Source organism: Tachyglossus aculeatus, chromosome 5 (genome assembly GCF_015852505.1).
Source record: "Tachyglossus aculeatus isolate mTacAcu1 chromosome 5, mTacAcu1.pri, whole genome shotgun sequence".
Taxonomy (NCBI): Eukaryota; Metazoa; Chordata; class Mammalia; order Monotremata; family Tachyglossidae; genus Tachyglossus; species Tachyglossus aculeatus.
Genome location: NC_052070.1, coordinates 96,937,777 through 96,965,068, shown reverse-complemented (window position 1 = coordinate 96,965,068; position 27,292 = coordinate 96,937,777). Strand labels below are relative to the sequence as shown.

At 45.1% G+C, this 27,292-nt stretch overlaps 1 protein-coding gene across 1 annotated transcript in view; it reads left to right on the top strand.

The window, feature by feature from the left end:
- Positions 1–27,292, top strand: part of ST8SIA2 (ST8 alpha-N-acetyl-neuraminide alpha-2,8-sialyltransferase 2) — an 84,100-nt gene that overhangs the window by 26,399 nt on the left and 30,409 nt on the right. The window contains exons 2-3 of the mRNA XM_038746949.1: positions 10,517–10,579; positions 24,944–25,072. Of these exons, the coding sequence (XP_038602877.1) occupies positions 10,517–10,579; positions 24,944–25,072 (192 nt within the window). The remainder of the gene's footprint in view (positions 1–10,516; positions 10,580–24,943; positions 25,073–27,292) is intronic.

Below are 27,292 nucleotides of genomic sequence, written 5' to 3'. Positions count from 1 at the left end.
ATTCAGTGTGGCTGGGGTGGAATAAAGTTAATTTAAGTGTTCTATACTGGGTTCTGTGCTGTTAAAAAACACTTTTTGGAGAGAACTTGTGATTTCAAGCAATCCAATCCTTATTGGTCTTGTTAAAAGGTGGCAAGGGAATTTTAGGGAAGGAAAGGAGAAAGGCTCAAGAGAATGAATTTTATACCCCCAATTATGATGAATTAACAGAACAGCAGCCCTGGGAAATACCTCCCAGTGGAACACAAAATAACAATGATGGCACTTATTAAGCCCTTAAAATGTGCCACAATATATTTACTACTCTATTTATTGCATTAATGACGTGTGTACAGCTATAATTTTATTTATCTATTTTGATGCTATTGATGCCTGCTTGTTTAGTTTTCCTTCTCCCCATTCTAGTCTGTGAGCCCGTTGCTGAATTGTACTTTCCAAGCGCTTAGTACAGTGGTCTGCACACAGTAAGTGCTCAATAAATATGATTGAATGAATGAAAGATCAGGTCAGACAGAGGCCCCATCCAGCCAGGTGCTCACAGTCTGAGAGGGAGAAACAGCAGGTGCATAAAGTCCAATTTATAGATGAGGAGATTGAAACACAGAGAAGTTAAGTGACTTGCCCAGGGTCACACAGCAGGCAAGTAGTAAAATCTGCATTAGAACTCAGGTCCCAGTTTGCGCTTTTTCCACTAAACCCGGTTTCCCTTTCAGCACAGATCTACGGCCTTAGAAATTCTGCCTTGAGCCTTGCAGGGGCTGATGAGCCTTCCATTTTTGCTGTAGTTTAAGAGATGGAGTCCGAGTAGCTATTTCAATAACATTTAGTCCAAATCCAAATAAGACTTGATTAATCATGATAATGGAGGATTGGGGAAAGAACAGTAGATAATTGGATTCCACAGTTAATCCCCAAACTTATTTGCAGGCATTGGTTTCCGCCTCCACCACCAGCGACCTCTGACCGAAGCTATTGGCAAGGAGCAAATTGAACTGCCTGGACTTTTCGGCTCCCTGCCCCTGCTCTCGGTATGGAGGGGGACTGAGAGGAAAGCAAAATGGCCGCAAAGGAGCAGGAAGGAGAAGCAATTGGGCTGAGATAATCCACAGAGTGGAATCATTGATTCTTGGCTGAAATTACTTAGTAACTAAATTCTATGTGCTTGCTCACTCTGTCTCTGCAGCTTTGAACCGTGTGGGAGCTTTTTGCTCTCCAGGAATTTTACAGATAAAAATCACTGCCCCTGCACTCATCACCACCAGTGTTTCTACGACAGCAAGGGAGAGCCTAGAGGGAGAGAACCATCTTCCCTTCTTTTCAACCCTCTACACCGCCTGGCGCATAAAGCCATCTCAAATCCCCTTATTTAATAATAATATTCATTCATTCATTCATTCAATCATATTTATTGAGTACTTACTGTGTGCAGAGCACTGTACTAAGCACTTGGAAAGTACAGTTTGGCAACATATAGAGACAGTCCCTACCCAACACCGGGCTCACAGCCTAGAAGGGGGAGACAGACTGCAAAACAGAACAAGTAGACAGGTGTCAATACCATCAAAATAAATAGAATTAAAGATATATACACATCATTAATAAAATAAATAGAGTAATAAATATGTACAAATATATGCAAGTGCTGCAGGGATGGGAAGGGGGTATAGCAGAGGGAGGGAGTGGGGGCAATGGGGAGGGGAGGAGGAGGAGAGGATAAGGTGAGGGGCTCAGTCTGGAAAGGTCTCCTGGAAGAGGTGAGCTCTCAGTAGGATTTGAAGGGAGGAAGAGAGCTAGTCTGGAGGATGTTTGGAGAGAGGGCATTACAAGCCAGAGGTAGGACTTGGGCCAGGGGTCACTGGCAGGACAGGCAAGAGTGAGGTACAGTGAGGAGGTTAGCAGCAGAGGAGTGGAGTGTGTGGGCTGGGCTGTAGGAGAGAAGGGAGGTGAGGTAGGAGAGGGCAAGGTGATGGAGAGCTTTGAAGCCAATAGTGAGGAGTTTTTGTTTCATGCGAAGGTTGATAGGCAATGACTGGAGGTTTTGGGGGAGGTGAGTGACATGCCCAGAGCATTTCTGTAGAAAGATAATCTGGGCAGCAGAGTGAAGTATAGACTGAAGCGGGGAGAGACAGGAAAATTGGAGATCAGAAAGGAGGCTGATGCAGTAATCCAGTTGGGATAGGATGAGAGATTGAATTAGCAAGGCAGTGGTTTGGATGGAGAGGAAAGGACAGATCTTGGTGATGTTGAGGAGGTGAGAACGGCAGGTTTTGGTGACAAATTGGATGTGTGGGGTGAATGAGAGAGCGGAGTCAGGGATGACATCAAGGTTGCGGGCTTGTGAGACAGGAAGAATGGCCTCTGACAGCCAAGCCTGTGCTCTTTCCATTGAGCCATGCTGAGGAAATGGGGTCCGAAGCACAGGTGGATGGGGTGACACTTGAGAGGAGGGAGGAGATCTCATCTGAAGATGCTGCTGGGAAGGATGGGAAACCAGAGGAGAGGGTTGAGAGCAGGGGGGATGAAGAAGGGGAAGGGGTGACTTTGGGGAGCTCAGACCTGATGGTGTTAATTTTACTATTGAAGTAGGTGGCCAGATCTTTTGGGGTGAGGGATGGAGGAGGGGGAGGAACGGGGCCTGATGAGGGAGCTAAATGTCCAGAACAGCTGACAGGGGTGATGGGCATGGGTGTCAATAGGGGAAGAAAAATAGTATTAATAATAAGAATAAGAGTGATAATAATAGTAGTATTTGTTAAGTGTTTACTCTGTGCCAAGTGCTGGAGTAGGTACAATATGATCAGATTAGACACAGTCTCTGTCCCATATACGGCTCAAAGTCTAAGGGGAAGGGACAACAGGTACTTTACCATATTTTACAAATGAAGAAATTGAGGCAAATGTGGGCCTCAAACACTTAGTACAGTGCTATGCACACAGTAACTACTCAAAAAATACCAATAATTTGCCCAAGGATTTCATTTTAGTCAGTCAGTGGTACATATTGAGCAGTCAGTCAGTCACTGAGTTCTTTCTGTGTGCAGAGCACTGTACTAAGTGCCTGGGTGATTACAATATAACAGTAAATAGAGACATTCCCTGCCCACACTGACAGTCTACTTAGTGTACAGAGCACTGCACTAAGCACTTAGGAGAGAGTCCAACAGATTTACAAGCAGCATGGCTCAGTGGAAAGAGCACGAGCTTGGGAGTCAGAGGTCATGGGTTCTAATCCTGACTCCGCCACTTGTCAGCTGTGTGACTTTGGAGAAGCCACTTAACTTCTCTGTGTCTCAGTTCCCTCATCTGTAAAATGGGGATTAAGACTGTGAGCCCCACTTGGGACAACCTTGATTACCTTGTATCCCCCTGGCATATAGAACAGTGCTTGGCACAAATACCAACATTATTATTATTTAGTAGACCTGATTCCCATCATCAGGGAGCTTATCTTTTTTTCTCTATACATGGTGCAAAAACGCATTCTGACCCTAGGTGCCCCACCAGTGACTTTAGATACAGCTTCTCATCAAAGAAGCATCTTATCAGCAGGACTCTGCCGTCATTGAGAAGCTGCCTTAAGAAGTCGGTATGTCCCTGGGCAGCTGTGAGAACCTCTATCCAGCTGTTCCCATCTGCTGCCCCTGGTTGGAAATTCCAAAGCTTAATTCTTTATTGAACCAGATCCCCCCGGGTTTTCATCCAATACCTGATTCAGATCTTGCTCTTCCTCTGGCCCCAGAGAGAGCAAGCACTTCTCTGTGGACAGCAGAGACAGCCAGCCTCACTGGGAGGAAACTGTGATGGTTCCCAGCAGCCTCTGCTCCAGGGAGTCTTTGGTCCAGAGTCAGAATGTATTCGACATTAGGCCCTGTTTCCTAGAAGAAGGTGAAGGCTTATCCTCAGGAGCCCAGGACTGGCTTAACTAGGATAAAGGCTGAACCAGAGGAAAATGTAACTGAATATCAGGGAATGTTTCTAGACATGGAAGGCTACTGACTTCTAGTGATATTGTTCCTCAATATTAAGACAAATAGTAAACTCCAAACAGGCCACAGTGGGGAACAAACGGGGGAGATGAGCCCTAATTAAGCTCTCTAGTAACTATGAGAAAGCCAGTGGAGTAATGAAAGTAAAAATGATTGAGATATTTATTAAGTGCTTTCTATGTGCCAAGCACTGTGTTAAGCAAGGGACTACGTAAAATACAGTCAGATCAGACACAGTCTCTGACCCACATGTGGCTCATTGTCTAACCGGGGGGTGGAGAACAGATATTTATTGAATACCCATTTTACAGATGAAAAAGCTAAGGGATAGAGAGGCGAAGTGAAGGTAATCCAGCAAGCAAGTGGTGAGCCAGGATTAGAACTCAGATCTCCTGGTTCCCAGTCCTGAGTTGACTGATCCGAGCTGACTGATCAGTTAGTCAATCAGCAGTATTTGCTGAGTGCTTACTATGTACAGAGCACTGTACCAAGCACTTGGGAGAGGGTACGGTACAGCAGAGTCGATCAGAACCTGGGGACCAGCATAGTGAAATTATTTCACATGGCTCCTGGGGAAAATTAACTGGTCACTAAAGACAAGAGGGTCATCCACTGTTGGCTTTGCTGCCACAGAGAATAGTCTAGAGAGTTGCACAGTGTGCTGAAGAAGTAGGGCTTTCTCTTCTCTGACTGGCTGTATTGCATAACTGATTCAAATCCAGTAAAGGGGAGATGGGTCAAAGGAAGAGCAAGAAAAATCAATTTGCTTGGGTAGAAGAAGCCTTGGAGGCTCCAATTTTGAGCGTTGGCAAATGGCGAAATCAAAAATTGAACGAATTTCTCTTGTTTCCCAATCTTCCCTCATGGGATAGCCCATGCTAACTTGCCATTTTACATGAGCTGGTATAGAAAGAAATCCTAACTCTTGCCTCATAACTTCCGCCCCTCGTTCCTCTTATCCCTGCTGAAACCAAACCAAAATAGCAATATTGCTCACCTGGGAAGCAGCTTGGCCTAGATGATAGAGCATGGACCTGGGAGTCAGAAGGACCTAGGTTCTAATTCTGCTAGACACTTTTCTGCTGAGTGACCTTCCCAGTACTTCAGTTACCTCATCTGTCCATGTGGGACATAGACTGTGTCCAAATTCATTAGCTTGTGTTCACCCCAGCACTTAGTACCTGGCCCTTAGTGAGTGCTTAACAAATACCATAAAATTAAAAAAAATCCTGGTTTTAGATGAAAGAAGTGCAGAAGCTGATCCATACTTCATTGGTCCCCAGTTCCTGCATTCTAGCTAAGCCTTTGGAAGAAATCTCTGTCCTACAGCAATCTCCCATCTGCTCAGGACTGCAAAGAGTTACTGATCTTCAAAAGCCCATTTTCTCCTGTGGGATTGCCTTGGGGTCAACATCAGTGTCTCCAGTCTATTAGTGGTATTTAGTGAGCCCTTACTTTGTGTGGAGCATTGTACAAAGTTTTGGGAGGATATTGCAGAGTTAGTAATAATAATAATAATAATAGTGATAATAGTAATCATGGTACTTGTTAAGCACTTACTAGGTGCCAAGCACTGTTCTAAGAGCTGGGATAAATACAAGTAAATCAGGTTGGACACAGTCCCTGTCCCACATGGGGCTCACATTCTTATCCCCATTTTACAGATAAGGTAACAGGCAGAGAGAAGTTAAAAGTGACTTGCCCAAGGTCACACAACAGAACTGTGGTGGAAATGAGATTAGAACTGTGGTCCTTTTGACTCCCAGGCCCAGGCCCTATCCAATAAGCAATGCTGTTTCTCATAGTAGGCATGATCTCTGCCCTCAAGGAGTTTATAATCTAGCTCATGCAACAGAAATAGTGCTAGCAAGTTCACTTGGATTAACCAAATATCTCAGAGGCCTTGGGCAATGATATTTATCTCCTATTTCACAGACTGAGGAACCAGGGCTGGAAGATTTGCCTTAGGACATACAGTGCCAAGAAAACATAAGGGCCCTTTCCTTAGCAATTCAGGGGTTCAGTCTCCAGACTCTCTCATCTTAGCAATCAGACTGAGTAAACCTTAAATTCTTCCTGTAGGGACTTTCTATAACTTGGTTTGATTCCCAGAGCACATAGGGGATCAAGACTGTGAGCCCGCTGTTGGGTAGGGACCATCTCTATATGTTGCCAACTTGTACTTCCCAAGCACTTAGTACAGTGCTCTGCACACAGTAAGCGCTGAATAAATACGATTGAATAAATACGATTGAATAGGGATGTTCAACCAACTTGCTTCAGAAACACTGTGTTCAGAATTAGGTGGTAAATATGACCTCTTAGGAAAGCTCACATCAGCAAGAGACTTCCAGGTTGCCAGTTGAGCCAAAAGGCTGATCTGAAAAAAACAGGGTTTGTCTGGACTAGTTTACTTTCCACATTGCTGATGACTTTTGAAGTCCAGGCAAAATTTCCTCCTGGGAATTAAGATAATCTGGGAATTTCCTTTCTCCTTCCCACTCCATCACATCTTTCTTCCTTTTCTCAGGTCACATTTCCTTCCGCTCAGATCCTCAAACTAGGGACAAAGTACAGACACACACACACACACCTTAGCCACCCTTAGTGTGTGTTTGTTTATTGTTGTATTGTACTCTCCCAAGTGCTTAGACCAGTGTTCTGCACACAGTAAGTGCCCAATCAGTATGACTGAGTGAATGAATGAATAAGCATATGAGTCAGTTATATTTACTGAGTGTTTCTTGTATGCAGAGCTCTGTACCAGGCTCGAAGGAGAGTACAGTACAATAAAATGGGTAGACACGATTCCTGCCCACAACGAACTTACATTCTAGTTGGGGAGACAGACTTTAAAATAAATTACAGGTAGGGGAAGGGGGAGAAAAGAGAAATATGTAAACAAGTGCCATGGGGCTGGGGATGGGATGAGTATCAATATGCTTAAGGTTTAGCTATTCACTTTTTTGGGCTACCTTTGTGGTTACCAATTGTATTAATGATTTCTCTCCTGTTAGTACCATTTGTATGTGCTTCCTGCCTACCAGTCAATTAATCATATTTATTGGGTGCTTAGTGCTTGCAGAGCACTATACAAGCACTTAGAAGAATACAATATAACAGAGTTAGTAGACATATTACTTACCTGGTCTTCCCCACTACACTGAAAGCTTCTTGAGGTCAGGGCCTGTATTTTTCTCTCTTAGTGTATGCTCTCAAGTGGGACAGGCATCTACACACCACATAGTAAGCGCTTAATAAATGCCATTAAAAAAAAAGTAAGGCCTTTGAAAATTACAAATGAATGGGTGAATGAACAAACAGCTTCTCTGCAGTTGCAGCTGGGGCCCTTAGATGTCATGTCAAGAGTGTGGCTTCAAGGAGGTCCATTCTGCATATCTCTGAGAAGTGAATTTCTAGTTTCTATCATCTGTCTGGAGAAACCACATTGCTACTGCCTTCAAGAAAAGTGCCCAAACCACTTTAAAAGACTTTAGGACTTTAAGACCCCCCCGCCCCACCCTGCCTGCCTTTTGTTAACCTCTAAAAGTTGGCTCAAACACAACTGCATACTCAAATCATACGATCACTAGTTCTGGAGAGCCTGACAACTTCGTTTAGCTGGAGTCATTGTAAAACTATGTGGCTCCTAGAAAATCAATCAATCAATCAATCAATCAATCAATCGTATTTATTGAGCGCTTACTATGTGCAGAGCACTGTACTAAGCGCTTGGGAAGTACAAATTGGCATCACATAGAGACAGTCCCTACCCAACAGTGGGCTCACAGTCTAAAAGGGGGAGACAGAGAACAGAACCAAACATACCAACAAAATAAAATAAGTAGGATAGAAATGTACAAGTAAAATAAATAAATAAATAAATAAATAAATAAATAAATAGAGTAATAAATATGTACAACCATATATACATATATACAGGTGCTGTGGGGAAGGGAAGGAGGTAAGACGGGGGGATGGCGAGGGGGACGAGGGGGAGAGGAAAGAAGGGGCTCAGTCTGGGAAGGCCTCCTGGAGGAGGTGAGCTCTCAGCAGGGCCTTGAAGGGAGGAAGAGAGCTAGCTTGGCGGATGGGCAGAGGGAGGGCATTCCAGGCCCGGGGGATGACGTGGGCCGGGGGTCGATGGCGGGACAGGCGAGAGCGAGGTACAGTGAGGAGATTAGCGGTGGAGGAGCGGAGGGTGCGGGCTGGGCAGTAGAAGGAGAGAAGGGAGGTGAGGTAGGAGGGGGCGAGGTGATGGAGAGCCTTGAAGCCCAGGGTGAGGAGTTTCTGCCTGATGCGCAGATTGATCGGTAGCCATTGGAGGTTTTTGAGGAGGGGAGTAATATGTCCAGAGCGTTTCTGGACAAAGATAATCCGGGCAGCAGCATGAAGTATGGATTGAAGTGGAGAGAGACACGAGGATGGGAGATCAGAGAGAAGGCTAGTGCAGTAGTCCAGACGGGATAGGATGAGAGCTTGAATTAGCAGGGTAGCGGTTTGGATGGAGAGGAAAGGGCGGATCTTGGCAATGTTGCGGAGCTGAGACCGGCAGGTTTTGGTGACGGCTTGGTCCCCAAGGACCAAGGGAAAATGGTAGGGAAAATGGTCCCTATCCTGTAGACTGTGAGCTCACTGAAGGCAGGGAACAGTAATAATAATAATAATAATATTGGTATTTGCTAAGCACTTACTATGTGCCAAACACTCTTCTGTTCTAAGCACTGGGGTAGATACAAGGTAATCAGGTTATCCCATGTGGGGCTCACAGTCTTCATCCCCATTTTACAGATGAAGGAACTGAGGCCCAGAAAAGTTAAGTGCCTTGCCCAAGGTCACACAGCTGGCAAGTGGCAGAGCTGGGATTAGAACCCACAACCTCTGGCTCCCCAGCCCATGCTCTTTCCACTGAGCCACGCTGCTTCTCTAACTGCACACAGTAAGCACTAGATAAATGTCATTAATTGATTGATCTTGGTTTTCCTGTAGACTCCATTGGTGGAGATTTTACAACTGAAGTATGTTATGGAAGCTCTAGGTCAAGATGGGTCTACATGCCTCCAGGAAGAAGTATTCGCTGACTAAGCCATTTCTGGATTTCTTCTTGAGTTAAATCTCCCATAGGGCATTGTGGAGTATAAGTCGCTCCTCTTACCTGTTCTCACTCAATTCAGCCTCCATTAAAGCTGCTAAGTACATGGGCAAGACATTTCTGTCTTCATCTTCCAGCTGGTTTTATTTTTTGGAAAGAGCATCATTAACATGGACCAGAAGTTGGTCCTTTCAGGTTCTTTTCTCAGGTATGCCCCCATCATACCTGTGAAGAAAAGTACGTGTGCTCGCCGAGACTCGGTGGGCCGTTTTGTAAAATGGGCCTATCGCTGTCCTGGACTAAAGTGTTCTGTGGAGGACCACTTTGTGAGCTAGGGAGGAAAGGTATATGAGAAGCATCCAAAACTATGCCTGTTTGCTAAAGAACTCTAGGGGGAGTTCCAACGCTAGGCTTTGGGCATTGGAACCACTCCAGCTCATTAATAATTGCTATAAAAGCTTGCCTTGTACTGAGTAGTGGACAGAATCCTGTGGGAAGTGACAGAGAACAGTGTGGCCTAGTGGAAAGAGCATGCGACTAGGAGTCAGAGGACCTGGGTTCTAATCCCAACTCTACCACTTGTTTGCTGTATGACCTTGCACAACTCACTAAATTTCCCTGTGCCTCAGTTATCTGTAAAATGGAGATTAAGACTGTGGGATAGGGACTTATCCAACTAGATCATGCTGTATTTACTCCAGTGCTTAGTTCCGTGCTTGCCACATAATAAGTATTGACTTAACGAATACTATTAAAAAATTAAAGGGGCTTATGTATATATCTATTTTTTTAATGGCATTTATTAAGCACTTACTATGTGCAAAGCACTGTTCTAAGTGCTGGGGAGGTTACAAGATGATCAGGTTGTCCCATGGGGGGCTCACAGTCTTCAACCCCATTTTACAGGTGAGATAACTGAGGCACAGAGAAGTTAAGTGACTTGCCCAAAATCACACAGCTGACACTTGGAGGAGCTGGGATTTTTACCCATGACCTCTGACTCCAAAGCCCGGGCTCTTTCCACTGAGCCATGCTGCTTCTATTATAAATTATTTATTTATATTTATATTAATGTCTGTCTCCCCCTCTAGACTGCGAGCTCGTGAGCAGGGAACATGTCTACCAACTCTGTTGTATTGTCCTCTCCCAAGCACTTAGTGCAGTGCTGCTTACACAGTAAGTGTTCAGTAAATACCAGTGATGATCATGATGATGATGGCTCCCTGACAGAAGTTAGCTTGACCCATTATCTCATTCATGCCTACAACCTAGAGCGTGAGAAACTGTTTCCTAAGATGACATTGGTAGTGCAGAGAGGTGAGAATGAGTCCTGCTTTCTGCACTGCCTCTCTTCAGATGGGGTTTTCTCTTGACTGTTGAACAGTGATCTACAAAGAGGAGCCAGGTTTATAAATAATGCATTTCCTTTGTCTTGCAGGAATTCTGGAGGCAGAGGTGCAATCAGATCAGCTGTGAACAGCTTACATGGCAAATCAAATAGGTTTGTAAATTAGATTTTGTGTTCATTTGTTTTTGCTGTAAGGCAGCTATTAATCTGCTTCTTTTCTTTGGTGGATGGTGCCCTTCTTACTTAGCAAACAGATCTGTTGCTTTTCACTTCTGCTTTGCATTTCTCTAATCACTTTTGTTTGAAGCCCTCAAATGTCGACAATAGAAAGTCTGCCTGTTGCAGAAATCGAAAATATAGAAAAGTAGGAATGCTTGTTTAAAAAGACAGAATAACTGTAGTTTGCTTATTTAGTAGGCAGTGTTTATCCTAAAAGCTTCCCAAAATGTTATATTATCTGTTTATAACCTGTATAACCTATCCATAAAAATGCAGCTAATTCTGGGACAGAGAGTATTATCCTTGTTGTGAATGTAACAAAATGTATTAAGACAGAAGGACCAAAAGACTTTTTGGTTGATACAACCACAACTGTACATAGGTAACTAGAAAGGGATTAGCCAAATGGAAATTTGCCTAAAGATATCAAACCAAGCCCTAAGAACACGGCTCTGAAATTTTCACTTCTGCCCAGCCTCCCCCATCTGTGAAGCAGCTGTGTCCATTTAAGAGAAGGCATTGAAGTAGTTGGGGTTTGACCACAAAGAGACTGAAAGCTCTTTCTGGGCAGGGAATGTGTCTGCTTATTGTTGTATCATACTCTCCCAAGCACTTAATACTGTGTTCTGCAAAGTAAGCTCTCAATAAGTACAGTTGAATAAATGAATGAATGTTAGATGTGATGACTGTAGTTATGGAGGGAAAAAGTTAAGCTCACAGATAGAAACCAAGTTTGAACAATTGGGTTTTTTCCCAGTTTCCAACAACCCTTATCATCAACATTGAACTCAGTGCAATGTTCTCAGCAAAACGTTCCTCCCGTATTAAAATGAGGTACCTATTCTCTACAGACTGAATACGTGGAAGTGTGGGAAGGACTCTCGTTCAGCAATAGCACTTGTATTTATCAAATCTCTTTCTTCCTAAGAGGACAAGCACATCCTGCCTATTCTGCCACAGACCTCTCAATAGCTCTTTCAGGCTCACACCTAGCAAATACCCTCATTCTATCTGGCTCACAGAGTTACACTCTGTATCCTAAAAACACTGTCCTGATTCCTGAGGAGAGATCAGGTATTTCTAGCACAGGGGACACATCAGGAGAACAGATCTCAAGTAGAAATGATTATTATCATTGATTTGTTCTGTATTTGAAAAAGGTACCAAGATAGCTTTTTATTTAGCTAACTCCTCTGGAAAGATTAGTGTACTGGCCAAGGGCAGGAAGTAGTGGTAGACATGACATTGACGGCCTCAGGAAGGAGGCCGTGGTGGATGTGACATTGTCCTCACATTTCAAGTTTCCATGCCAGAGGGGCTAATCCAGTATGATTGCCAGTAGGCCCTCAAGACCAGGATTTATGGGAATTTTCTTCTAAGTCCCAGAATTTGATTCCCAAATTTGGGCAATGCCTAGGATACTTCAACTCCTCAGTGTCAGTATCAACAGTTTGGATTGAGAGCCAATTATGAGTAAATTATGATTCCTCCTCAACTCCACTGACCTCCATCTCTACCATGCCTCACCCACTCACCAACGTGGTCGCACACTCGATCTCATCGTCTCTAGCCACTGTAAAATCTCTACCTTCACCAACTCTGAAATCCCTCTATCCGACCACAACCTCCTCACTTGCCTCCCCTCCCACACACCTCCTCCCCCTACCTGGGTTTAGAACCCAGGTCCTCCCAGGCCCACACTCTTCTCAGTGGAAGTGGAAGAGGGAGACAGAAAAAGGAGAGAGGGAGAAAGAGATACCTTATTTCCAAACACGTACTACAAAGGCAGAGCAACCTGCCTCACTTATACAAGATGAGATGACTGTTCACAGGCCTTGAATCCAGGGGAGTGCAAAACAGACTCACATTTAACAATAGTACTTGTATCCAGGGCTGACTTCAGACATTTCCCCCTCCTCTGCCATTCTGCAAGATGCCCAGGGCCTGGCACATCGTTAGAGCTTAATGAATGCCATCATTATTACCTCATTCTGGTTGCACATGGAACGTTCTGTACAATACTCTTCAGTATGATGCCCTATGTTCACATACAGCATGTCATGTGGATGTTATTTTACACTTCCAATCAATCAGTGGTATTTATTTTAGCACTTACTGTGTGCTGAGCACTGTACTAAGTGCTTGGGACAGTACAATACGATAGGGATGGTATAGACATGATCCCTGCCCACAAAGAGCTTACAATCTAGAGTGTTTCTCTGGGTTCCCTCTGACCTTTGGGCTTATTCCAGGATCATGGCATTACCCACCCAGGTCTCTGATCCCACAGATGGAAACATTCCTATTCTTATTCATTCATTCATTCATTCATTCATTCAGTCAGTCAGTCAGTCATATTTACTGAGCACTTATTGTATGCAGAGCACTAAGTGCTTGGAAAGTACACTACAGTAATAAAGAGAAACAATCCTGGCCCACAGCAGGCTCACAGTCTGGTGGCGGGGGGAGACAGGTATCAATACAAGTAAACAGGCATCAATATAAATAAATAGAATTATAGAAGTTTACATATGTACATAAGTACTGTGGGATGGGGAGTGGGTGAAGAACAAAGGGAGCAAGTCGTGGTGACATGGAAGGGAGGAGGAACTGAGGAACAGTGGGGCATAGTCTGGGAAGGCCTTTTGGAGGAGGTGCACCTTCAGTAGGGCTTTGAAGGGGGGATGAGTGATTGTATGGTGGATTTGAGGAGGAAGGGAGTTCCAGGCCAGAGGTAGGATGTGGGCCAGGGGTCGGTGGCAAGACAGGTGAGATCGAGGCACAGTGAGAAGGTTAGCACCAGAGGGGCAGCATGTGTGGGCTGGGAATATAGGAGAGAAAGGAGAGAAAGGAGGTGAGGTAGGAGGGGGCAAGGTGATGGTGAACTTTAAAGCCAATAGTGAGGAGTTTTTGTTTGATACAGAGGTGGATAGACAACCCCTGGAGATTTTTGAGGAGAGGGGTGACATGCCCTGAAGGCATCTGTAGAAATGGAGTGAAGTATGGACTGAAGTGGGGAGAGGCAGGAGGTTGGGAGGTCAGAAAGGAGGCTGATGCAGTAATTCAGGAGGGACTAGGATGAGTGATTGTATTAATGTGGTAGCAGTTTGGATGGAGAGGAAAGTGTGGATCTTGGTGATGCTGTGAAGGTGGGACTGACAGGACTTGGTGATGGATTGGGTATGTGGGTTGAATGAGAGTGCGATGACACCAAGGTTATGTGTGGGCTGGGAATATAGGAGAGAAAGGAGAGAAAGGAGGTGAGGTAGGAGGGGGCAAGGTGATGGTGAACTTTAAAGCCAATAGTGAGGAGTTTTTGTTTGATAGGGAGGTGGATAGACAACCCCTGGAGATTTTTGAGGAGAGGGGTGACATGCCCTGAAGGCATCTGTAGAAAGATAATCTGGGCAATGGAGTGAAGTATGGACTGAAGTGGGGAGAGGCAGGAGGTTAGGAGGTCAGAAAGGAGGCTGATGCAGTAATCCAGGAGGGACTAGGATGAGTGATTGTATTAATGTGGTAGCGGTTTGGATGGAGAGGAAAGTGCGGATCTTGGTGATGCTGTGAAGGTGGGACTGACAGGACTTGGTGATGGATTGGGTATGTGGGTTGAATGAGAGTGCGATGACACCAAGGTTACAGGCTTGTGAGATGGGAAGGATGGTTGTACCATCTACAGTGATGGTAAAGTTTTGGAGAGGACGGGGTTTAGGAGGGAAGATAAGGAGCTCTGTCTTGAACATGTTGAGTTTGAGGTGGTGGGAGGACATCTAATTAGCGATATCCTGAAGGCAGAAGAAGATGAGAGTCAGGAGGGAGGGAGAGAGAACAGGGGAGGAGATGTAGATTTGGGTGTCATTCGCATAGAGATGATAGTTGAAGCCATGAGAGTGAATGAGTTCTCCAAGGGAGTGAGTGTAAATGGAGAATAGCAGGGGACCAAGAACTGAACCTTGAGGGACCCCCTACAATTAGGGGATGGGAGAGGGAGGAGGAGCCTACGAAGGAAACCGAGAATCACTGGCCAGTCACCTCCACGATCTGAAGCCAGCCTTGCCTATATATCTCAACTATTTCTGTCCCAAGAGGACAAATTAGTGGGCAAAAGAGGGTAAGAAATCCAGAGTCCACTACCACTACAGCAGAAGCAGAACTTCGATCAAAGTGTTTCATGAGCCTATTCCCACTCCCAATCAATCAATGGTACTTACTGAGACCTTACTATGTGTAGAGCACTATACTAAGCTCTTGTGAAAGTACAATGTAACAGAGTTGGTAGAAACAATCCTATCCACAAGGAACTTTCAGTCTACTTGGGAAGGCAGACATTAAAATAAAGTACTGGTTTCTAGATGGTGATGCTGACAGTAAGCAGGTAGTCATGAGTATGAGGGGTTTTTTTTCTTTTTAATGGTATTTGTAAAGTGCTTTCTAGATGGTGATGCTGACAGCGGGTAGTCATGAGTATGAGGGTTTTTTTTTTCTTTTTAATGGTATGCAAAGTGCTTACTATGTGCCAGGCACTTTTCCAAGCACTGGGGTAGATATAAAACAGGTTGCACATAGTCCATGTCCCACATGGGGCTTACAGTCAATTACCATTTTACAGATGAGGTGACTGAGGTTCAGAGAAGCTAAGTGACTTGTCCCAGGTCACACAGCAGACAAGTGGTGAAGCAGAGATTTGAATCCAGGTCGTTCTCACTCCCAGGCTCATGTTCTATTCACTTGGCCATGCTGCTTCTCTATTGAGTTACTGAGTTTTGTACAGGATTCCTGAGAGAGAATTGCTTGCACGCTTTCACAATCTGTATGGGACAGGTGCCCACTATAGCTCGTCACAGCTGTGCACCCTCAGGGGTTTCTGCCTACCGAAATGCACTCATCTTTTACTGCCTGAATGAAATTTAGTTAAAAAAATTTCTAAAAAATATTCCAAGCCCTGCGAGCCCTCATACCTCCTCCCCTTTCTATGTACCTCCCCCAGACTTTGCCGTAACAATAGTCCAGGTCCTTTTCCACTACACTTAACAATGGTGGTGTGGAAACTGAGCAAGGCCTGGTAGAATGATCCTGGGCCTGGGAGTCAGAGCACCCAAGTTCTAATTTTGGCTCCTCCACTTGCCTGCAATGTGACCTTGGCCAAGTCACTTCACTTGTTGTTGATGATGATGGTATTTGTTAAGCGCTTACTATGTGCCAACCACTGTTCTAAGGGCTGGAGTAGAAACAAGGTAATCAGGTTATCCCACGTGGGACTCACAGTCTTAATCCCCATTTTACAGATGAGGTAACAGAGGCACAGAGAAGTTAAATGACTTTCATTCATTCATTCATTCATTCAATCGTATTTATTGAGCGCTTACTGTGTGCAGAGCACTGTACTAAGCACTTGGGAAGTACAAGTTGGCAACATATAGAGACGGTCCCTACCTAACAGTGGGCTCACAGTCTAGAAGGGGGAGACAGAGAACAAAACAAAACATATTAACAAAATAAAATAAATAGAATAAATATGTACAAATAAAATAAATAAATTAGTCACACAGCTCTCCCTCCTACTTAGACTGTGAGCCCCATGTGGGACCTGATTATTTTTGTATCTTGTATTTTGTATTTTTATTTTTGTATTAGAGAAGCAGCATGGCTCAGTGGAAAGAGCACCATCTTTGGAGTCAGAGGTCATAGGTTCAAATCTCGGCTCCACCAATTGTCAGCTGTGTGACTTTGGGCAAGTCACTTAACTTTTCTGTGCCTCAGTTCCCTCATCTGTTAAATGGGAATTAAGACTGTGAACCCCCCATGGGACAACCTGATCACCTTGTAATATCCCCAGCGCTTAGAACAGTGCTTTGCACATAGTAAGCGCTTAATAAATGCCATCATTATTATTATTATTATTATTATCTATCCCAGTGCTTAGTACAGTGCTTGGCACACAGTAAGAGCTTCACAGATATCATAATTATTATTATTATATATTATTAGTATTGCCTCATCATAGCTCCTGATGGCAGCTTGAGATCTTGCTCTGCTGACAGATGTCTATGCCTATACTATGCTCCTGTGCATATGGTTGAGTTTCTGGAGGACCTCCACAAAAGCCAGTTCATGGATGCTCAGGAGCTAATAATAATAATAATAATTGTGGTATCTGTTAAGTGTTACTTTGTACCAGGCACTGTACTAAACACCGGGGTGGATACAAGCAAATCAGGTTGGACACAGTCCTTGTCCCATGTGGGACTCATAGTCTCAATCCCCATTTTACAGATGAGGTAACTGAGGCATGGAGAAATGAAGTAAGTTGCCCAAGGTCACACAGTAGACAAGTGGTAGAACTGGGACTAGAGACCATGACCTCTGCCTCCCAGGCCTGTTCTCCACCCACTAGGCCATGCTGCTTCATTTATATGAAAAATGGGTTGAGTAAATATGGAAGAAGCTAAAATTCCTCATTCACAGCAGCCTTCTCTCCTTGCACCAAACTTAATCATAATAATTATGGTATTTATTAAGGGCTTTCTAAATGTCATGACTGTACTAAGCACTCAAGTTGGACACAGTCCCTGACCCAAACAGGACTCACAGTCCAAGTAAGGAGAGAGAACAGGTATTTCTTATTTTACTGAGGCCAGAGGTCTTACAGCAGGCAAGTGAAAATGTCAGGATTAGAACCCAGGTCCTCTAACTCCCAGGCCAGTGCTATTTCCACTAAGCCACACTGTCCCAACTTGCAGGTCTGGGGGCACTTGTGCTTATTGAAGAATCACACCCTAACCTCGTTCTGGATGCAGATCAGAGAAGAAGTTTTGGAAGCCTGGTTCAAGGACACTTGCAAAGCTATCTCAAATTGCCATGCACAGCACAACCTAGATAACGCTAACCTTCCCTCCCTTGGAGATGAGCATGCAAAAAGAGGCTTCTTGGCCTCTTGTGATTCCCATATTCCCAACTCACAGTTGCTCCCAATTCATTAGGCTCTAGTTTTACTGATTGATTGGTATTGATTGGTATTTATGTTGCCAACTTGTACTTCCCAAGTGCTTAGTACAGTGCTCTGCACACAGTAAGCTCTCAATAAATACAATTGATTGATTGATTGATTGATTGATTTACCTGCTTGAATAGCAAATACAGTTAATAGTGGACCAACCAATCCAAACATTTGGTTCTCAAGACTGAAAAAATTTCATGTCCTCTTCTTTCCCCCCACAGTCATCTGTCTCTCGGCCCAGTGGTTCGAGGTGCCTGTTCGGACTTCGGATAGATTGGGGTGAAATAATGAGGTTGACAAGTAGAAGAGCTTGGGCCAGAAATTCTTGTATCGGGTCATTTCAGAAAGATGGTCTCTCCCCAGGGAATCTCATATGGCTTCCTAGGAGTCTGTTCAAAGCTTCCTGCTAATGGACAGGTCAAACCAAGATGACTGCCTTCGCAGCAAGGCATACCATTTGTCAACTTGTTTTTTCCTTTAAGATTTCCCTCTTGGGACAAGGGTATTGGGTCAAAGTCATATGCCAACAGAGTCTGGAAGCATCAATGCTTCTTTACTCAGCAGGTGGTGAACATACAATTTTTTTTTTTACCCACAGGAAGGTCATACTTCAACTTCTAACATCAAGTTGAAAGTATCCAGGAAGTTCAAGAATGATTTGGATAAATTCTTGGACAAAAGTCTCGCAATGGATCACTAGAACAAAAGTTTAGGGATCTTATATCATCATCACTGACATTTATTGAGCACTTACTATGTGCAAAACACTGTATTAAGTGCTCGGGATAGTATGATATACTGAGGTATCATCCTAATGGTTCATGATGTCAAGAAAGGCAACTATCGGATGGTCCTTCAAACATCCCCGAGACTGAATTCTGGGCTGGGTGGACCTGACACAAGAAGGGCAGTGCTTCTGGTCTTATGTTCCTAGCATCATGCCATAATAGTTCATCACATTCCCAACTGACGTGGCCTGGGCCTTCTGACATGCCATCAATTCCTTCCTCTTTCGCTAGATCACCAAGAGTTCTCTAGGCACTCTACTATAACTACAGTCTCAAGCAGCATGATGTAGTAGATAGAGCATGGGCCTGGGAGTCAGAAAGTCATGGGTTCTAATCCCAGATGGTTTGCTTGTCTGTTGTGTGACCTTAGACAAGGCACTTAACTTCTCTGTGCCTCAGTTCTCTCATTTGTAAAATGGGGATAAAGACTGTGAGCCCTATGTAGGAGAGGCATTGTGTCCGACCCACGTACCTTGTATGTACCCCAGCACTTAGAACAGTGCCTGGCACATAATAAGTGCTTAACAAATGCCATAATAATTATTTATTATCATTACCACCCTGCCTCATTAGAATCCAGACCACACACTTCACTCTTCTAACACCAACCTACTCACTATACTAAGATCTTATCAACCTCTAGCCCACGATCTACCTCCAGTCCCTTTCATATACTACAGACCACTACTCTCTCCACCTTTAAAGTCTTACTAAAATCACATTTTCAGGAGGACTTCCCTGACTAACTCTTCATTTCCCCTACTCTTTCTCTCTCTCCCTCTTGTGTTGCCTAGATTCTTGGACCCTGTAAACACTTGATATTCACCCCAACTTCAACCTCACAGCAGTTATGAATAATAATAATAATAATGATAGCATTTATTAAGTGCTTACTATGTGCAAAGCACTGTTCTAAGCGCTGGGGAGGTTACAAGGTGATCACTTTGTCCCATGCGGGGGGGGGCGGGGGCTCACACTCTTCATCCCCATTTTACAGATGAGAGAACTGAGGCACAGAGAAGTTAAGTGACTTGCCCAAAGTCACACAGCTGGCAATTGGCAGAGCTGGGATTCGAACCCCTGACCTCTGATTCCAAAGCCCGTGCTTTTTCCACTGAGCCATGCTGCTTCTCTGAATGTACCTATAATTTATTTTAACATCTGTCTCCCTCTCCTGATGGGCAGGGAACATCTCTATCAACTTCATTTTATTGTATTCTCCTAGTACAGTGCTCTGTACACAGTAAGCACTCAATAGATACTATCTGTAGTATCCAGTAAACCAGCTACCAGAGGCACCTCCCTTACATTCCAGCCTTGTTCCTTTGTGAATAGGAAGTGGACATCTCGGTCAGCCTGGCAGGAAAGCCTGAGGTTTAAAGATATCAGCCTTGTCCACCCATGTCATCTTGAAGCCGTGGGACCAAGGCAGCGATTCTGACTCGAGGGTGCTTCATGACTACAAACTGCTCTCATCCAAAGTCATGATCCCTTCTTATTTCTTGAAGGACTCTGCCACTGTTACATCTGGGAGACCCTTCATCTGAAAGGTGTGCCTCTTGGAACCAGCCCAGAATCTAAGCAACAACTTGTATGCTCCACCAATGTCTCCAGTGCCTATACAGCCAGGGCCTGAGACAACTCAACAATAGGTTCACCAGCAAAGGAGCAGGGACACTGGGGAGGTGAAGAGGCTGAAAGACAACCCGAGAATGGAGAAAGGCAATTTCTCCCCATTCAAACCTCAAAAGGCCATGAAAATGCCCAGCTGGATCTCAGCCGTGTAATGTGAATTTTACATATTTTGGACCTCACTTAATCTCATACACATGTCCTTTAAGAAATTCTGGAAGGATTTTGAGTCAATCAATTATATTTATTGAGCCCCTGCACTGTACAGAACACAGTACTTAGAGCTTGGGAAAATACAGTTGAGTGCATGGACATAATCTCTGGCCTCTACGAGCTTTCAATCAAGTGGCTTTAGTATGTGTAAAAATTATATCCTCCTCCTCCCTGACAGAAGAATAGTTGTCATATAGTGGGACCCACATGCTGTATCTAAGACCATCCTCATCGAGTGGAAATTATATCCTGCATTCAAAACATGGCCGTAAATGTGTTTCTCAGGATTTTCCTTAATAATTATCATCATCATCATCAATTGTATTTATTGAGCACTTACTATGTGCAGAGCACTGTACTAAGCACTTGGGAAGTACAAATTGGCAACATATAGAGACAGTCCCTACCCAACAGTGGGCTCACAGTCTAAAAGGGGGAGACAGAGAACAAAACCAAACATACTAACAAAATAAAATAAATAGGATAGATATGTACAAGTAAAATAAATGAATAAATAAATAGAGTAATAAATATGTACAACGATATATACATATATACAGGTGCTGTGGGGAAGGGAATGAGGTAAGATGGGGGGGAAGGAGAGGGGGACGAGGGGGAGAGGAAGGAAGGGGCTCAGTCTGGGAAGGCCTCGTGGAGGAGGTGAGCTCTCAGCAGGGCCTTGAAGGGAGGAAGAGAGCTAGCTTGGTGGATGGGCAGAGGGAGGGCATTCCAGGCCCGGTGGATGACGTGGGCCGGGGGTCAATGGCGGGACAGGCAAGAACGAGGTACGGTGAGGAGATTAGCGACGGAGGAGCGGAGGGTGCAGGGTGGGCTGTAGAAGGAGAGACGGGAGGTGAGGTAGGAGGGGGCGAGGTGATGGAGAGCCTTGAAGCCCAGGGTGAGGAGTTTCTGCCTGATGCGCAGATTGATTGGTAGCCATTGGAGGTTTTTGAGGAGGAGAGTAATATGCCCAGAGCGTTTCTGGACAAAGATAATCTGGGCAATCAATCAATCAATCAATCAATCGTATTTATTGAGCGCTTACTATGTGCAGAGCACTGTACTAAGCGCTTGGGAAGTACAAATTGGCATCACATAGAGACAGTCCCCACCCAACAGTGGGCTCACAGTCTAAAAGGGGGAGACAGAGAACAGAACCAAACATACCAACAAAATAAAATAAGTAGGATAGAAATGTACAAGTAAAATAAATAAATAAATAGATAAATAGAGTAATAAATATGTACAACCATATATACATATATACAGGTGCTGTGGGGAAGGGAAGGAGGTAAGACGGGAGGATGGAGAGGGGGACGAGGGGGAGAGGAAAGAAGGGGCTCAGTCTGGGAAGGCCTCCTGGAGGAGGTGAGCTCTCAGCAGGGCCTTGAAGGGAGGAAGAGAGCTAGTTTGGCGGATGGGCAGAGGGAGGGCATTCCAGGCCCGGGGGATGACGTGGGCCGGGGGTCGATGGCGGGACAGGCGAGAGCGAGGTACAGTGAGGAGATTAGTGGTGGAGGAGCGGAGGGTGCGGGCTGGGCAGTAGAAGGAGAGAAGGGAGGTGAGGTAGGAGGGGGCGAGGTGATGGACAGCCTTGAAGCCCAGGGTGAGGAGTTTCTGCTTGATGCGCAGATTGATCGGTAGCCATTGGAGGTTTTTGAGGAGGGGAGTAATATGTCCAGAGCGTTTCTGGACAAAGATAATCCGGGCAGCAGCATGAAGTATGGATTGAAGTGGAGAGAGACACGAGGATGGGAGATCAGAGACAAGGCTAGTGCAGTAGTCCAGACGGGATAGGATGAGAGCTTGAATGAGCAGGGTAGCAGTTTGGAAGGAGAGGAAAGGGCGGATCTTGGCAATGTTGCGGAGCTGAGACCGGCAGGTTTTGGTGACGGCCTGGATGTGAGGGGTGAATGAGAGAGCAGAGTCGAGGATGACACCAAGTTTGCGGGCTTGTGAGACGGGAAGGATGGTAGTGCCGTCAACAGAGATGGGAAAGTCAGGGAGAGGACAAGGTTTGGGAGGGAAGACAAGGAGTTCAGTCTTCGACATGTTGAGGTTTAGGTGGTGGGCAGACATCCAGATGGAGATGTCCTGAAGGCAGGAGGAGATGTGAGCCTGGAGAGAGGGGGAGAGAACAGGGGCAGAGATGTAGATCTGGGTGTCATCAGCGTAGAGATGATAGTTGAAGCCGTGGGAGTGAATGAGGTCACCAAGGGAGTGCGTGTAGATTGAGAACAGAAGGGGACCAAGCACTGAACCTTGGGGAACCCCCACAGCAAGAGGATGGGAGGTGGAGGAGGAGCCTGCAAAAGAGACTGAGAAAGAACGACCAGAGAGATAAGAGGAGAACCAGGAGAGGACGGAGTCTGTGAAGCCAAGGTCAGATAGCATGCTGAGGAGAAGGGGGTGGTCCACAGTGTCAAAGGCAGCTGAGAGGTCAAGGAGGATTAGGACAGAGTATGAGCCATTGGATTTGGCAAGCAGGAGGTCATTGGTGACCTTTGAGAGGGCAGTTTCCGTGGAATGAAGGGGACGGAAGTCAGACTGGAGGGGGTCGAGGAGAGAGTTGTTGTTGAGGAATTCTAGGCAGCGCGTGTAGACAACTCGTTCAAGGAGTTTGGAAAGGAATGGTAGGAGGGAGATGGAGTGATAACTAGCAGGTGAGATGGGGTCAAGAGAGGGTTTTTTTAGGATGGGAGAGACATGGACATGTTTGAAGGCAGAGGGGAAGGAACCAGTGGAGAGTGAGTGGTTGAAGATGGAAGTTAAGGAGGGGAGAAGGGATGGAGCGAGAGATTTCATGAGATGAGAGGGAATGGGGTCAGAAGCACAGGTGGCTGGAGTAGCACTTGAGAGGAGGGAGGAGAGCTCCTCTGAGGATACCGCTGGGAAGGATGGGAGAGTAGCAGAGAGTGTTGAGAGCCGGGGGGTTGGAGAAAGGGGGGAAGAGATTTTGGGGAGGTCGGACCTGATGGATTTAATTTTGTTAATGAAGTAGGAGGCCAGATCGTTGGGGGTGAGGGAAGGAGGAGGGGGAGGAACCAGGGGCCTGAGAAGGGAGTTGAATGTACGGAAGAGCTGGCGGGGGTGATGGGCATGGGTGTCAATAAGGGAGGAGAAATAGTTTTGTCTGGCAGAAGAGAGGGCTGAGTTAAGGCAGGAAAGGATAAACTTGAAGTGAACGAGGTTGGCATGGTGTTTAGACTTTCGCCAGCAGCGTTCGGCAGCTCGAGCATAAGAGCGAAGGAGGCGGACAGTGGCAGTGATCCAGGGCTGTGGGTTAGTGGTGCGAGAGCGGCGAAGGGAAAGAGGAGTGAGTGAGTCTGGCTGAGTAGAAAGGGTAGTGTTGAGAGCAGTAATCTGATCATCAAGACTGGGTAGGGAGGAGAGGGCGGCGAGGTGGGGTGTGAGGCGCTCCGAAAGATGGGTGGGGTCCAGAGAACGGAGATCTCTGTGAGGGAGTAATACGGATTTACAGGGGAAAGGAGTGTGAGTGAGGAGGCAGGTAAGAAGATTATGATCAGAGAGAGGGATTACAGAGTTGGTGAGGGTGGACACAGTGCAGCGGTAGGAGATGATGAGGTCGAGGGTATGACCAAGTTGGTGAGTGGGTGAGGTGGGGTGGAGGAAGAGGTTGGCAGCGTCAAGGAGAGATAGCAGGCAGGCGGCAGAGGAGTCGTTAGGGATATCCATGTGGATATTGATAATTATTATTATGGTATCTGTTCAGCGCTTACTATGTGCCAAGCACTCTTCTAAGTGCTGGAGTAGATACAAGGTAATCAGGTTGTCCCATGTGAGGCTCACAGTCTTAATCCCCATTTTACAGATGAGGTAACTGAGGCACAAAGTTAAGTGGCTTGCCCAAGCTCACACAGCAGACAAGTGGCAGAGCTAGGATTAGAACACATGTTCTCTGACTCCCAAGCCCATGCTCTTTCCACTAAGCCATGCTGCTTCTCATTGATCTTATGGATAATGTGGATCACCAGGCTATAAAGTCCAAGACCTTCTCTCTGGCTCTGTGCAAATGTCATACTTCTGAGAAAGATCAAAAAGAAGAAAATAACACACCCAAACTAATGGCTCAGGGCTGTTCCCAGGTCCTATGAACTCTAACGTCAATAGTAATGCCCAGTTTCCCAAGGTGTAAAACTGATTACTCCCAATCTTAGCACCACGTTGCTTTCCGTCCCAATAGCATTTGGGGTGACTCCGACATTCAGGGTTTGTGTTTTTAAGCCATCCCCTGCTGCCTCAAACATGTAATTTAGTTTGTGGGGTGGGAGGAAGGGGGTCACGTTCATATAGCCTGACCCCAAAATGGACTCAATGTTCAGTGGTGTGCAATGGACAAACTTGTAAATGGGCCACACACTTAGCACCAATGGTAATGAAGCATTCTTCAAAGAGCAGGCTAAAGGCTAGGTGGAAGGTGGGGGGTGGGGGCAGGGAGAGAGAGAGAGAGAGAGAGAGAGAGGGAGAGAGAGAGAGAGAAAGAGAACCCTTTAAAGGATAAACAAACTTCCAATCCTTCTTAGGTAATAACCACAATTTTGTTTTTCAGAAGAACTTTGCATTCAGACCAGAGCAAAAACAAAACTATTAGAAATGTCATTGGCATGCTAACGGATCATGTCTCTCTCTCCTTTCTTTTTCTGCTAGACGTGAAGTCCTAATAAATGGCTCTTCATCTCCAGCTGTTGTTGACAGAAGTAATGAAAGCATTAAGCACAACATTAAGCCAGGCTCATCCAAATGGAAGCACAATGAGACACTCTCTTTGAAGATCAGGTATTGGTAATTACGTATAGGACGAGACAGATTTGGTCCTCTTCAACACAAGCTGGCAAATTGCCTCTGTAAATCATCTAAAGAAGTCAAGATAGAAATGAAATATTTGCCTCCTGCTGAGGTTGGCTTCCACTGTAAGCGATGAGTGGGAAGTAAAAATCTGAGGATAGCCTAGTGACCCAGCAGGGGTTTGGCAGAGGAGAGTAGAAGCTTAGGAAGCAGGTTGTGTTGTTGCTGATTCAGAAGTCCTGGACCAAGAAACCCAGTGACTTAATAGGAATACAAACCAGGCCATTACTGGGTCAAACCAGTGGATCCACCAATCCAGTAGTCTGTCTTCCACAGGTTAGCAAGATGCTTGGGACATTTTTCCCCTAGGACCCCAATCAATCAGTGGTATTTATTGAGCACTTACTGTGGGCTGAGCACTATACTAAATGCTTAGTAAATCTAACCTAATGGTGAGGGATGGACCATTCAACACCCCTTAACTTTTCCCTTATGTACATTCAAGTGCTTAGTACAGTGCTTAGCACACAATAAGCACTCAGTAAATACAACTGAATGAAATACGACTGAATGAATTCCTAACTTACCCTCTAGCCCCCTATTATGAAACTCCTACCACTGAATCTGTCCAAGCCCCTCTTGCTTTCATTGTTGTGACAAGTGAAGTTTAGCAGCCCACCTGGTTCTTGAACTCCACATGCTCTGAGTTAGGAGACCCCTAGTGGAAAGTGCATAGGTTTGAGTGCCAGCTCTGCCACGGTCCTACAGTGTGACCTTAGTCAAATCGCTTAACCTCTCTGTGTCTCAGTTTCCTCCTCTCATGCTCAATAAATAAATACGATTGATTGGTTGCGAGAGGAGGAAATTAGTAAGTGCTTGGGAGAATCCAAAGCAACAGAGTTAGTAGACACATTTCCTGCCCAGTCAAATGGAGACAAGATCAGTTGTAGTCCTTGTGTGAGCAGAAACTGTCTCATCCCAGTAAGCACTCAATAAATATGATTGAATGAATGAATCCCAAAGCCTTACATCTACCCCAGAGGTTAGCACATAATAGGTACTTTAAAATGCTGTTATCAATCAATCAATCATATTTATTGAGTACTTTATGTGTGTAGAGTATGGTACTGAGCACTTTGGAGAGAACAACATAATAATTATAGAGTTGGTAGACCTGTTCCCTGCCTACAAGGAGCTTACAGTCTAAAAGAGGAGACATATTAAAATACATTGTGGATATCAATCAATCGGTGTTATTTATTGAGATCTTACTATGTGCAGGGCACTGTACTAAGCACTTGGGAGAGTACAGTACAACAGAATTAGCAGACATGTTCCAGGTTGTAGGACTGAGGGTAGGGTGAATATCAAGTGCTTTATTAAAGAGTACAAATCCAAATGCAAGGATGACACGGAAGGAAGAGGGAGGAGGGAGGGAAATGAGGGCTTAGCTGGGGAAGGCCTTAGGAGGAGATGTGATTTTAATAAGGATTATTATTATTATAATACCACCCAGGCTCAAACTAGTACCCTCATGTCCCACAGAAGGGCACTCCTAGCAGCAGTCTTGCCGGCCTGAGAATAGAGCCAAAGTTTTCTTACCTTTAGATGAAATCCTACACTTAAGCCTAGACCTCCCTCCCACTTCATCACTGACAGTCTATCACTCGGCCCACATTCAAAACCCTTATAAAATCACAGTTCCTCCAAGAGGACTTCCAAAGTTAAGCTCTTTATTTCCCCTACCTGCCCTCCCCTGTGCATCAACAATGCACTTGACTGTATACCCCTTAAGCATTTTGATACTCATCCATACTCGTGGTACTTAAGTAAATGTCCGACTACTATTTTCCCTCTCCCTAGTTTATTTTAATGTCTGTCTCCTTCTGTAGACTTTAAGCTCATTGTGGTCAGGGAATGTGTCTACCAAAGCTGTACTCTTTCACATGCTTAGCACAATGCTCTGCACACAGTAAGTACTCAGCATATATCACTGATTGATACACTGCCTCTCTGCCTGATTCTAAAGTACGTAGCAAACACATAAATCTGCCTCACTGAAAACTATGGTGATTAAAGATCTGCTGTTCAGTTGGAAATGAGATGGATCAATGGTATCTATTGAGTGCTTACTATGTGTAGAACCCTGTACTAAGTTCTTGGGAAAGTATGATACAGTGGAGTTGTTAGACACAATCCCTGGCCTCAAGA